The sequence below is a fragment of the Puma concolor genome, chromosome D4, assembly GCF_028749965.1.
Source record: "Puma concolor isolate L17-30 chromosome D4, mPumCon1.1.hap2, whole genome shotgun sequence".
NCBI classification, from domain to species: domain Eukaryota; kingdom Metazoa; phylum Chordata; class Mammalia; order Carnivora; family Felidae; genus Puma; species Puma concolor.
In genome coordinates, this window is record NC_141679.1 from 55,565,791 (window position 1) to 55,580,421 (window position 14,631).

At 40.9% G+C, this 14,631-nt stretch overlaps 1 protein-coding gene across 2 annotated transcripts in view; it reads right to left on the reverse strand.

Moving 5' to 3' along the window:
- The window catches only part of RIGI (RNA sensor RIG-I), a 39,018-nt gene extending 33,441 nt beyond the window's left edge, over positions 1 to 5,577 (reverse strand). The window contains exon 1 of one of the 2 annotated variants that reach the window (XM_086683351.1): positions 5,324 to 5,577. In XM_086683351.1, coding sequence (XP_086539477.1) covers positions 5,324 to 5,429 — 106 coding nt within the window. In that variant the 5' untranslated portion in view covers positions 5,430 to 5,577. The remainder of the gene's footprint in view (positions 1 to 5,323) is intronic. The other variant, XM_086683352.1, reaches the window with a different exon arrangement.
- Between the last annotated feature and the right edge of the window lie 9,054 nt (positions 5,578 to 14,631).

The following is a 14,631-nucleotide window of genomic DNA, read 5'->3' on the forward strand; positions in this document are numbered from 1 at the left end:
GTTAACACTTTCAATGTGCAAAATTCAATGGTTTTTAGAGTTGTGGAGCTATCTCTACTATCTAATTTTAGCACACTCTGACTAGTAAAAAGAAATCTTGTACCAGCCACTCCCATCTCCCTTCCCCTTAACTAACCACTAATCTACTTGGGTCTCTACAGATTTGCCTACTTTGGAGATTTCATATGAATGAAATCATACAATATGTGGTCTTTGTAAGTGAGTTCTTCCACTGAAGCATAACGTTTTCAAGATTCATCCATGCTGTAGCTTATACATTCATTCCTTTTTATTGCTGAATAATATACTATTGTATGGATACACCACCTGTTGTCCATCCATTCATCAGTTAATGAGCATTTAGGTTGTTTCCACGTTTTGGCTATTCTGAATAACAATGCAATGAACAGTCATGTACAAGTGTTTACGTACACATATGTATTCATTTCTCGAGTTTATACCTATGTGTGAGATTGCTGGGTCATATGGTAACTCCATTTAACAGTGTAAGGAATTATCAAACTGCTCTCCAAAGGAGCTATACTGTTTTACATGCCCACCAGCAATTTATGAGGATTCCAATTTTTTTTTTTTTTTTCAACGTTTATTTATTTTTGGGACAGAGAGAGACAGAGCATGAACGGGGGAGGGGCAGAGAGAGAGGGAGACACAGAATCGGAAACAGGCTCCAGGCTCTGAGCCATAAGCCCAGAGCCCGACGCGGGGCTCGAACTCACGGACCGTGAGATCGTGACCTGGTTGAAGTCGGACGCTTAACCGACTGCGCCACCCAGGCGCCCCTCCAATTTTTTTTTTTAATATATGAAATTTATTGTCAAATTGGTTTCCATACAACACCCAGTGCTCATCCCAAAAGGTGCCCTCCTCAATACCCATCACCCACCCTCCCCTCCCTCCCACCCCCCATCAACCCTCAGTTTGTTCTCAGTTTTTAACAGTCTCTTATGTTTTGGCTCTCTCCCACTCTAACTTTTTTTTTTTTTTTTCCTTTCCTTCCTCCATGGGTTTCTGTTAAGTTTCTTAGGATCCACATAAGAGTGAAACCATATGGTATCTGTCTTTCTCTGTATGGCTTATTTCACTTAGCATCACACTCTCCAGTTTCATCCACATTGCTACAAAAGGCCATATTTCATTCTTTCTCATTGCCACGTAGTATTCCATTGTGTATATAAACCACAATTTCTTTATCCATTCATCAGTTGATGGACATTTAGGCTCTTTCCATAATTTGGCTATTGTTGAGAGTGCTGCTATAAACAGTGGGGTACAAGTGCCCCTATGCATGAGGATTCCAATTTTTTAACACATCCTTGCCAACACTTCTGTTTTTTAGTTATCTATCCATATTAGTTTTCTGTGGCTGCAATAACAAATTAGCATTAACTGGTGGCCTTCAAACAATAGAAACTTATTCTCTTACAGTTCTAGAAACCAAAAGTCTGAAATCAAGATGCTGGCAGGAGCACACTTCCTCTGAAGGCTCTAAGGGACAATACATCCCACTTCCCTTCCAGCTCCTAGCATTCCGTGGTTTGTGGCCACATCAAATCTTTGCCTCTTTCTTCATGTTATTCTCCCCTCTGTTTGTCTGTCTTGTGGCCACATCACTCCAATCTCTGCCTCTATCTTCACATGACATTCTCTTTGTCTCTCTGTATTTTCACATGGCTATCTTCTTATGAAGACACCAACCACATTGATTAGGATCCCACCCTACGCCAGCACGTCCTCAACCTTAACTGATTACCTCTATAAAGATCCTATTTCCAAATAAGTTCACATTCTGAGGTAGTGGAGGTTAAGACTTCAACATATCTTTTTTAGGGACAACACAATCTTGTTGCCTACCCCAACTTCCCTGGGCACACAACTGTACCCTATCCTTTGGGATAGTTAATCCTGTTCCTAGACTCTATCCTTAGAGGTGGGTTCTTACTCCCAGGCCTCCTTGCCCTTCATTCTTTCCTTAGACATTCCACCAGCCATAACTGGCTCTCCCGCATGAAGGTCCAGATAAGTCCCAGTCACAGCTGAAACCTTCCCAGGGAAACTGTCTTGCTGCATCCTGGGCAGGTTAGCTTCACTCTGCACAAGGTCAGGTCCACCCTGCTGCTACCTAGTCCTGATATCTCCTGCTTCCTCAAAAGCACTGGGAGTTCAATGCAGGGAAAATTCTATTTTGGTACTTTCCTACTACCTTTGCCATCCTGGCCACTCTGTGATTCCATAGCCAGCTTCTCAAGGTAGAATTTCTTGATCTCTTTTCTGTGCTTTCTTGGTCTCTTTACATGCCTCTGACTAGAGCACTGGCACTGCATAGTACACAGTAACTGTCTGAGTGTCTACCTTTTCCCATTGACAGTGATCATGGACATGTGGTATCCATTTTTGTCTTCATCTTTGTATTCTAATCATCAACAAAGCATCTGGCTCATGTATGGTCCAGAAAATGTTACTGAAGGAATGGGTAAATACTCAGAATACTGCTCACGGAGGGCCCCTCCAAGATAAGGGTTAGCCTTCTACTCCAAAGGGATATTGCAAAAAAAACTTATAGCCCACAACCTAGTCTGCCTTGAAACATCCTGGACAACCAGTAAATAAGTAAAGCCCTGCAGCACCCTAGTGACCATGCAAGCTCTCCAGAAGAAACATGGCTTCAATTCTCCTTTCCCAAGATTCAACTAGTGTACAATATCCAACAGGTGGAGACAAAGATTATGGTAAAAGAGATATTGGATATTGCTGGTGTAATTTAAACATATTGGTGTATTTGGTGTATTCATTCATGGGGAATGAATTTTTGGGCATAAGGAGAGTGTAGATAAGCTCCCACTTCTAGGGGGGAAAATGAATCAGAAAGTTTATATCCAGCTACAACACTCATGTCTCAGCTCCCTAACTGAATCCTGATAGAGTATACTTGTCACAATTAAGGTTAACCAATAGAATTCAGAGATTCCAAAGCATCCAAGAAAAAAAAAAAATAGGGGATAGAGAAACTTTATCAATCTAACGGAAAACAGAAAAAGATGAGAAGAAAGAAAAAAGTTTATGGATACATGTGCACATTATAAAGTATAAAGAAATGAACAGGAAAAATATAAACCAACTAAATGGTATCACTTGCCCTTGGTAAGAAGCTGGAAACGAAACTTCTATTGTTTCTTTAACATTCAAAAATAAGACAATACTATAGTGTTCTGCAGCTAGCTTTTTCTATTTCCCGTTTGGTACTTTGTGATTACACTATAACTATAAATTAAAACCACCATATATATTAAAAACTATGCTGTCTATGTGCTCCCAAAGCACACTATGGTTTTCCATCAGAGTAATTACCACATTTCATCATTTATGGTGTACTTAGATAGCAACCTGCCTTCTCATACACACTTTTTTTTTTGTCAAGTTTTTATTTAAATTCCAACTAATGGACATACAGTGCAGTATTAGTTTCAGGTATAGAATTTAGTGATTCATCACTTACATACAATACCCAGTGCTCATCACAGTATCAAATGTATTTTTTTTCAATATATGAAATTTATTGTCAAATTGGTTTCCATACAACACCCAGTGCTCATCCCAAAAGGTGCCCTCCTCAATACCCATCACCCACCCTCCCCTCCCTCCCACCCCCCATCAACCCTCAGTTCTCAGTTTTTAAGAATCTCTTATGCTTTGGCTCCCTCCCTTTTTTTTTTTTTCCTTCCCCTCCTCCATGGGTTTCTGTTAAGTTTCTCAGGATCCACATAAGAGTGAAAACATATGGTATCTGTCTTTCTCCGCATACACACTCTTATCTCTGTTAGGTCAGGATCATTTCTATCACACTCACCACTGATTTTTCAGTTCCTAGCATGATGCTTCCTATTAGATAATACATGTAGTAAGTGTGTAAATTCTCTCCAATGCTAGCATATTGCCTAACATATGAGTTGTTCATTGAATGGACACATGAGTGCAAGAAAGAATGGGATTCACAACAGTTTGTTAGTGTTCCATTCATTCCAAGATTTCTAGAAGAGATTCTTGCAGGGGCTTATATTCTTCAGAGGCCCAAGCAACTCTGTGGCTCATTAGAATGTTACTTTGTTACTTCTCCCTGAGCACAACTAGAAAGCAGAAGCCCACTTTTGTTAATGGTATTCTTTCACTCCTCACTCCACAACCCTTGGTTTTACAAAGAAATTAGCCTTCAAATTACCTGTCTGCTTTCAGGTAATCTCCCAAAACTGCCTCACATCAGGAAAGATATTTCAGCAGTTGGAGCCTGAAAAGGAGTTGCCAGATCCCTTCTCTCATCTCAACTCCTTCTAGGCACCACCTCCCTTTTCCTCTTTTCTTAAAGCCTCTGCTCATCTCCAGCACAGGGCACTTGGATTCAAATTTACAATATGGCATTCATCCATCATCATGTGTCTCAAAAGCTAGACAGAAACACCTGAATTGAAGCCTGCAGCCATTCAGTCCAGAGAGTCTTGCTCCTCTCAAGCTTCCAGTCGTTGCAAATAAGACACAGCAAGAGTAAGGGTCAATTACCTTGGAGCTCTCATGGCATTTTGTAATCATTAGTGTACATCTGTCCTCACCAGTCTCCCACCCCCAAAATCTTGAGCTGCATAGTATTTTAAAGAAGGGCCTAAATCTTATTCTTTAATCTCGATGTTGGTACAAAGCTGAAGACACATTAGACATAACCATTAAAGGAAATACATGAAGTGGACAATGATTGGTTTATCCAGCTTTGAACCTGACTAGACATGCACCCCTACACAAGTCATAGCACTTCTCTAGGACTCAGTTCCCCATCTGAACTTCCAAAGGCTCCTCCTAGCAATTTCTAGTCTAAAAGGCGGTGACAATTGAAGAAGCAAAACAGATGAACCTAGGACAAGGGAAGGAAAAATAAGATAAAAACAGAGAAGGCAAACCGTAAGAGACTCTTAAATACAGAGACCAAACTGAGGGTTGCTGGAGGGGTGTTGGGTGGGAGGATGGGCTAAATCAGTGATGGGCATTAATGAGGGCACTTGTTGGGATGAGCACTGGGTGTTATATGTAAGTGAATCATCAAATTCTACTCCTGAAATCATTATTGCACTATGTTAACTTAGATTTAAATAAAATTTAAAAAATAAAATAATTTTTAAAAATGCTTTAGGGATCTTGCCTCAACACCCGGGTTCCTAGCAGGCTACTTGTATTGATTAAAAGAAAGGAAAAAAGCACGGGAAAAACAAGTCCTAAACTGTTTCCTTGCTTCAAGGGGCTCGGGGCGCTGGGGACCACTCACCGTCCTTAAACCAGGGCGACATGTAGCTCAGGATATAGGTAGGGTCCAGAATCTTGATGACATAGTCCTGGAAGGCGCGCAGATTCCTCCTCTCCTCCGCCGTCATCCCGGTGGCTCAGCTCCCCGCGAGGTCCTACCTCACCGGTGCCCCACTCCCTTTAAAGCCCAGCGGCCGGCCAGGAGGGATTTTCTGAGAGGGTGTACTGGCCCAGCGGAGAGGCGGAGCCGCCGGGGAACCTAAACTGCAGAAGGGAAATGGAAACCGAAACCACAACCAGTGGTGAACGGGCCAGGGCTTGGCGGCTCGCGGAAGCTGGGCTGCCCCAGGTCCCCGCCTCCCTGACCGCGTTTTCCTGACGTTAGCCAACCTGCAAGTGCTCGCTGGCCCAGAGGGACGGAGGAGGATCCCTGGGAACTTTTTTTTTTTTCTTCATTTTGCTTTTATAGCAGTAAAGTTTAGATTCAATAAATGCACAGATTTTAAGTATATGATTCACTGAGTTTTGGAAAATGTGTATGTGTTAACTGCTTCCCCCAGGTTGTGTAGGTCCTACCTGCATGTTTAACCTAACAGGTATCTCCCACCTGTTTCCCAAACTGTATGTACTATTTTGCATTCCCACCAGTAGAGTCAGAGAGCTCCAGTAGCTACACATGGGTCAATTTGCCATCTTGGTCAATGTGAAATAGTGTATTGTTGTAGTTTTAACTCCTCAAATAGTTAATGATGTGAGAACATTTGCATGTACCTGTTGGCAATTTACATATCTTCCTTTGTGAGGCATTAGTTTCCATCCTTTGCCTGATTGGGTTTTCTTTGTATTATGAACTTATAAGTTATTTATTCTAGATATAAGCCCATTGTCAAATATATGTATTTCAAATGTTTTCTCCTAGTCTGTGACTTACCATTTCATTTTCTTAAAGGTGTCTTTCAAGCAAATGTGAAATATTAAGAAAGCAAATAGAGTCATGAGATAGAAAATAAAGGAGATTGAAAAAAACTGTTTTAATGCAGTGGTAGGTCTTTCTAGGTAGGTCACACTTCAGCTGAGTCCTTAAGAATGAGAAGGAATGAATTATTCAAAAAAATAGGAAGGGGGGGAATTCCATACAAGGGGACAGAAAGCACAAATGAGTCAAAGAGAAAAAGTGATTTGTATCAGGAATTTCTTGAACAAGTGATAAATGGCATGGAGTGTTACTGAATTGATGAAAGGGCCTTGTAAGGCAAAGAATAAAGTACAATGGAAACACATTGCAGGATTTTAAGCAAGGAGTAACATAATTTGATGACATTTTTTAAAAGACTTTCTCTCTGGCTCCTATGTGGAATGGGTAGATCGATGGGAGCTGACTCAAGTTAAGAGAGGATGAGAGCAAAGATGAGGACAGTGGCAATGCAGAGTATAAGAAATGAAAAGTTCCAGATATACTTTAGACATAGGGTTGAGTGAAGGAAGTGGGAAAGGAAGAGGGGAAAAAAAATCAAGGCTACATTCCAGGCATTGGCTTGAGCAACTAGGAGAATGGTAGCACCAAGACTAAAATGAAGAAGACAGGTTTAAAACGTATCGTATTCTACCGTGAAAGAAAGATGTTAGGTAACAGCAAGTTCAGGAAGGAGAAATAAAGCAAGATAAGGGAATAAACAGTAATGAGGGCTGCTTATATTAGATGAGTGACTCAAGGGAGACCTAAGTGAAGTGAGATAGCATGCCATTTGGGTGAAGAGCATTCTAAAACAAAGTGCAAAGAGAAAATAAAAAAAAAAAAACAAAAAACACATAGTACAAAAAAACAGGGGTGAACCAGGTCTGCAAAAGAAAAGAAAAGAAGGGGAGAAGAGTCACTAGAATAAAGTGGGCTGGGGAAAGAGAGGAGAGAGGTGGCCAAGGCAGTTCACATACAGCCTGACAGACCACAATAAGGACTTTGGTTTTGATTTTTTTTTTTTAAGTTTATTTATTTGGGGAGAGAGAGCACAAGCAGGGGAGGGGCAGAGAGAGGAGGAGAAAGAGAATCCCAAGCAAGCTCCAAGCTGTCAGCAAGGCTTGATCCCACGAACTGAGAGATCACAACCTAAGCTGAAACCAAGAGCTGGATGCTCAGCCAACTGAGCCACCCAGACACCCCAGTTTGGGTTTTGATTTTAAATACGATGCAGAACCATTGCAGGATTTGGGGGTTATAACAAGACCTGTTTTTAAAGGCTCACTGTGGTTGACTGGAAGAAAACAAGCTGCAGGGAGACAGGTGGAAGCCTACTGACCAGGTAAGAAGCTGGTACCAGCACTAGTCCAAGTGAGAGATCATGGCATCCTGGATTGGGAGCAATGCTGTGGAAGTGGTAAAGTGTGGTCATGAACTGAATGTGGGATATGTGAGAAACAAGTCAAGGAAAATTCCTCTTTAGCCTGAGCAGCTGCATGAATGGGCGTGCCATCTATTAGCATGGGACGTTGGAAGACAGGAAGGCTTGTAGGAGGAAATCAAGAACATACTCGCTTGCTGATGAGAATGATCCACAGGCAGTGCTTCTCAAACACGAATGCACAAGAATCACTCACAGGTCTTATTAAAGTACTGATTCTGACCTAGTAAGTCTGAGATTCTGCATTTCTAAGAAGCTGACGCTGGTGATGCTGATATTGCTGGTCCACAGACCTCATTCTGAGTAGCAAAGTAACTAAGTAACATGTAGCTAAGGAACTAAAAAGCAGGAGATACAGGAAAAAAGAGGATAATTTAAAAATCAAAATTCCTATTAAAGTGAGGTAAGTGAAATCCACAGCACATGCAGAGGGTATATGTCCCAGAACAGTGGTTCTCCAACTGTGGTCTGCCAGCCAGTAACATCAGAACCACCTGGAAACCTGTTAGAAAAGCAAATTCTTGGCATCCCAGACATTTTGAAGGTGTGGGCCCCAGCAATATGTTTTAACAAACCTTCCACATGCTACAGATGCACACATAAGTGTGAGGACTAAAGGCCTAGAGGAAGAGGGCTTTCTCCATTGAGTGGAGCAAACCTGGATGCTATGGTAGGTTGGATGCAAAAGTTACAATTCTTCACTTTTCCCAATACTTATACCTCTTACAATGCAATTTTGTAGCTCCTCCCATCAATACTGGTCTCTTTTCCTTCCCCTAGAATCAGCTTGGTCTTAGGACTTACTATAGGGAGAAAAAAAAAAAAAGAGGAAATGATGATGTCAATTCTGAGCCCAGGTCTTGAGACTCCACACTTCTCTCTCTCTCAGACCCCTGTGACCACCAGGTAAACAAGCTCAGGCTAATGTGCTGGAAGATGACTACACAGAGGCCAATAATCCCAGATGAGGCCATCCTGGATCAGCAGGCCACCCAGTTGGCTGAGGACAGACGAACAAACCAGTCAAGACCAAATGGGTGGGCAATGTCTCTACTAACATGCTAGAGGGGTATTGTTTTGGTGAGCAGATAGGGTTTGTGTTTGCCCAAACCTGGCACTGATCAGAACTGCCCAGCCACTATGGAAAGCCTGCGGTAGAGACAAATGGAAGGTTTGAGAAAGTAAAAGGTGTGAACTATACCCATTATACCAATGAGCAAGAACACTAAAGAAACTTGTTCATTTGGGATTGTGTTCTTATGGTGACACCAACCTGCAGTTCCTAATTTCCTTCAAAAACACTCAGGAGGATGCATGTAGGCACAACTGAAGAGCTGGGTTCATCCAGATGGAGGTCCTGCTAGGTAACAGGTTAGCAAACTATTGCAGGACAGATTTGGCATGTGACTTGTTTTTAAAGAGGCCACAAGCTGAAAATTGTTTTAACATCTTCGAAGAGTTACAAAAAAAAAAAAAAAAACTATACAACATAGAGTACATCTGGCCCTTTACAGGAAAAGGTTGCTCACCCCTAAACTAAGTGAATGAAGACAGAAGGGCTAGAAAGAGGTTATTGTAAGGGAATGATTTAAACATAATCCAGAAAATCATAGCTGAGCATGAAGGGAAGTATAGAGAAGGAGGGTGATGGGTAGAGTAAGGTCAAAAGATTATACTTCCTAGTCCTGTATTCTAAAAATGGTATTAGATATCTTTGGAGGTGGCCTAATCTGCCCCACCCAGAACAGAATTCCCTGATTCAATGACCACATGAAGGTAACTCCCAAGACCTAAAAAATAAAATTAACCTCTTGGAAATTCTGTTTATACCCTACTGCATGCAGGGCACTGCCTCTGATACAAGATATACAACATAAAATTGAAGAGGCAAGTAAAGTATATGGGACTACAGGGTACATATACTTGGTCTCTTTTGAAAACCTTTTCTTCTTTTGCCAGCCTCCTTAATGTTGTATTCTCTAGAATTTTCACTTATGCCTGCTTTTCTTGTTTTTCTACTCTCTGAAAGAACTCATCCACTTCTACAATCTCTCTAGTACACCCACCCTAGTTTCCCAGTAACTCCTAAATCACCTCCCCAGTCCCCATCTCTCCTCCAAGATTCACACTCCTATTTCCAGGTACCCACTGGAAATCTTCATCTGTCCAGATGTCCCCCAGTGTGTCCCAATAGAATTTTCTGTGATGATGGAAATGTTCTCTACCTATATTGGCCAATATGGCAGCCATGAGCCTCACTAAACACCACTTAAAATTCAGTTCCTCAGTTTTACTAGCCACATTTCAAGTGATCAATACCCACATGTGCCTAGTAGCTACTATATTAGACAGTGCAGCTCTAGGCTGCTCAGTCTCAAACTGAACTCATTGTCTTCCCCAACTATCCCTATTCCTCTATCTCCTAATTCTCACACAGGGTGGTGGGGAGGGGGACGGAAATCTCATCATACCAGACTTTTCCCTCTCCTTACAGCCCATCCTCATGTACATGGTACCCAAATTTTGTCTAATCTACCTCAGAAATTGATTGAATTTCCACTCTCCACTGAATCCCTGTTGTTTTTCTAAAGGCCCTTCTGACTTCTGGTTTGAGCTATTGAAAAGAGCTCCTTAAGCAGTCTTTCATCGAGGTTTTCCCACTCCAAACATTCTTCTACATTACTGCTAGTTGTTTGAAAACTAATCGTTCCATTCCCACCTTCTTTAACATTTCTGTTGGTTCCACCCTATTCATTGTTACACCTCTAGCATTTAGCATAGACTCAGACCATATGTACTCAGCATTTGGTGAATAAATGAATTTTACAGACATAAGTCCAAAGAGGTATCCTTGTGCTTGAGAATGGTTTACCTATTTTAAGTGCAGATGGTCATGCAGAGAAACAAATACTAGAGATCTAATTCTGCCCCCTTGTGTCTGTATAAAAGCATATCATCTAATGCTTTACAGGGATGAATTTATGGACTCAGACCTTGGCCTAACTCAACTTCCATTTTCCTTGCCTCTTGCTTTTCTCAGGCACAGATCCAATGGATTTACCATTCCCCCACGTGCAGGTAAAGTGAGAATTTCCTAATTTTCACATTTTAACAACCAATCTTACTGTACTTTTTTAAATGGCCCTTTCACACTTAATGTTTTCTAATACCTAAGTGATTCAGGTATTGACTAAAAACTCAGAATGAAGAAATAACTATTTACCAAGTTTTCATTATCTTCTTTGTACACATGCCAGCTGCTCTAGTGGAACTCAAGCATAAAGTACAAGATATAATATCCATGACACAACTACCATTTTCTTCTCCATCCTTGATCTTCTGCCATCACCCACAGTATCTTCCATGTAAAGGATACTTCCAGCCACATTGATCACCACCCTCAGTTCCAATCACCTTCACCTCTACCTCCACCCATTCTAGTTACTTCCAAACATGCCTAGCATTAGGCACTCTCTAAAATATTTTTTGTCTTATTCCTTCCTCCACTATATCTACTTGAACCTCACTGGAAAACAAATTATCTCCTGTTCTTTACCTATAATGGTGACCTAGCTTCACCTTTCCTACACAGCCCAGAAGCCAGAATGCATCAATTCAACTATACTCACCAATATCTCAACTCCCTTGCCTCCCTTTTACTAGTCACATTCAGAACTTCAACCATGAACCATCTATTTATTCACTCACCAAACACATACTATACAACAGCATTTTCTCATTCCTCTTCTCAAGTCCAATCTTACTCACGACCCATATTTCTCAGAAGTTGGCATTACTTCCTACTTCATGGAGAGAGGCTTTACAAGTGTGAATAACCTCATCTCAGTGCATCTTGCTCATAAGCATTTCTTTGTGCATTACCTCCTTCTGTCATTTCACAGTAAGACTTGCCTCTGCTTCTGCCCATTACTAATTCACTTACCTGTGCTGTGCTCTGCCATTCAGGAACTCTGCTCCATCAGTTACCTCTCCTTTACTTTTTTTTCCTATTACAGGGTCTCCTTCTCAGAAAGCTTGTCTTCCCTCTATCCTAAATTACAAAACAAACAAACAAAAACCTCTCTTGGGGCCCCTGGGTGGCTTGGTCAGTTAAGCGTCCAACTCTTGGGTTTTGGCTCAGGTGGTCTCATTGTTTCATCAGTTTGACCCCTGCATCGGGATTCTCTCCCCCCCCCCCCCCCCGCCCCTCCCCTGCTCATGCTCTCTCAAAATAAATAATAAATTTAAAAAACACCTCACCTTTGTTTTTATACCCCTCACACACTTGCTTCTGAGCATGGGATCAAGAGCAGTTAACCATGTATCTCAGACTAAGATCCTTATCTCAACAGGCCCAGGATTATAAATGGGACAATACTTCTAGTGACTGGTTCTTTCTCACAAAGTGGCTTTAATAGTTACTGCATGTTCGCCTGTGACTTTTTTTCTTTTTGCCAAGTATATGTGGCTGAAAACTCTAACACACTCATACAGGTAACCTAGAAGGCCTACGGAGGCAATTTTATTAACGTTTTGAAATTATTTTAAACCTACAGAAATACAAAAATAGTATAAAGACTTCCCTTTTTTTACTCTCATTTTTTAACACTTTGTCATAATTTGTCATTTTCTCTGTCTACATATGTAGCATTCTTTCTGAACCTTTTGAGAGTAGGCTACATACACAATGATTATGATTTAGCTTCCCATGTGGGTTTTCCTAAAGGCCCCAGTGGACATATCCATATAGTAGTGCCCCCCCGCCCCAACTCACCTGCAATTTTGCTTTTCATGTTGGTTGTCCACAGTCAACTAGGATTGGAAGCAGATGATCTGCCTTTTAAAGTATCCTGAGGTCAACAGTAGCCTAAGGCTACATAACAATGCCTTTGTCATTCACCTCATTTATCTCATCATGTAGGCATTTTACCACCTCACATCATCACATGGATGAGTACAAGTTATTTTGAGAGACATTCACATAACTTTTATTACAGTATATTAATTGTCCAATTCTATTACTGCTGTCGTTAATTTCTTACTTCACCTAATTTATAAATTAAACTTTATCACAGATATGTACGTATAGAAAAAACCAGTACATACAGGGTTCAGTACTATTCAGTTTCAGGCATCCAGAGGGATCTTGGAACTTATTCCTTGCAGTTAAAGGGGTCATACCGTATAAATTCTGGTCTCAGTAATCGCTACATTAATTTAGTCAGTTAACATTTCAATTGTACATAGCTTAACGAGCTTAATGTTAGAAATGCACCCATGCTCAGAATTCTGAAAAAATCTGGTTTGTGAAGAGAAACCTCTCCCTCTACTTCCCATCCTTTGCCCCCATTGGTGGGGACAGTGGGATGGCCACAACTCAAACCAGCTCATACATGGTTTCTGGTATCCTGAAGAACCTTCTGAAAAATTTTTAATCCAGGGTGTACTGACCGACTAAAGGCATCCATACCCACTGGCAGGGGACTGTAATTATTCCCCATGATGGAAGAATTCCCAGTAAGAATGGGCTGTCAGTTCACCTGGAGTAAACTGTTGTTGCCCTTTTGTATGCACAGACCATTATTACAGATTAGATGGGTTGGTGAGGGCCTCCCACAGAGCTTACTGAAACTGGGAAGTAATGAAGTTTTCCTGTTGTCAATCTGAAGACTGAGGAACAACCAAGTGCAAATGGTAGGTTGCATTCCCGTTAAAGTCACAAAAACACTAAAAACCTGGGGTAAAATAAAATGTCTCATGGACATTGAATTCAGATGAACAGGTTAAAGAACACAGGATTAGGCTAAAAGCTGACAGACAGCAGAGCCCCCTGAAAGGAGAAAGGAGGTCTTAGCCAATTTTAAACATCTCTAGCACCTAGTTATCCAGCAGGTGCTGTAAGTACTTCTTATATGAAACGAAAGAGAAGGGATTTACCAGTACACATACATACAGTCGCCAAAGAACTTGCAGATTGGTAAGAGAACACTCTGTAATCAATTACTACACTGTCCAGGGTTATTATGAGAGCAAGTTTGAGGGGAAATAATGAAAGGGTACACGTTAGCAGAAGCCTCCTTTAACACAGATGAAATTCAGTTCCTAGCAGAAGAAAAATCCACATATGAAGGCTCTGCATTAGTAAGCAGCAGCCCCTCCATAGACCTGAAACAGGCTAAGGTGGCCAGAGCAAATGAGGGGAGAGGAAAGCTGAAGGTGGACCAGAATCTGATGAAGCAGAGGCATATTATGTGGATTTTTGCTTGCTTTTTTTAAGTATCCTAAGAATAACAGAAAGTTCCTGAAGGATTTTAAATATGGGAATGAAACAAAAAAAATTTTTTTAAACTTTTTTTGAATGCTAACATGGGGGAGGGGGTAGGTGTAGAGCAACAATGGATACAGGCAGACCCATTATAATAGCACAAGTGAGAGATTATGGCTGCCTAGGTTGGATAATGGTATAGACACATTAGAAATACTTACTGGCCAGGATTTGGGGATTGAATGAGAGAAGGAGGAGAAACCAAGACTGGGAAATTTTTGGCCTGAACACCTAAGAGGATGATGTGATGGTGCCATGTGTTAAGATGAGCTTTAGGTGTTTAAAAACACTGATAGGTTTTCACTAAATGTATACAAATATCACATAAAATTAAAAAATGAAATAAAATAGCATTGTCTTTAATACTTCAGAAAACTTCAAAATCATGTCATAATTTCAAAGTATATTCCTTGATCAACTATGGTCTTCCCAAAATTTCTCAGTCTCAGTGTCTGAGCTTACTAAAAATTGCCAACATCAACTTTAGATTGTCATTTTAAAAGAATTTCCTATTGCCCTTATAACAAATACAAAAATGACCTACAAAGCTTGGTCCCACCTTGTCCTTTGGCTAATTTTGCCTACTTTTAGTTCTTGCAGTATGCTTCT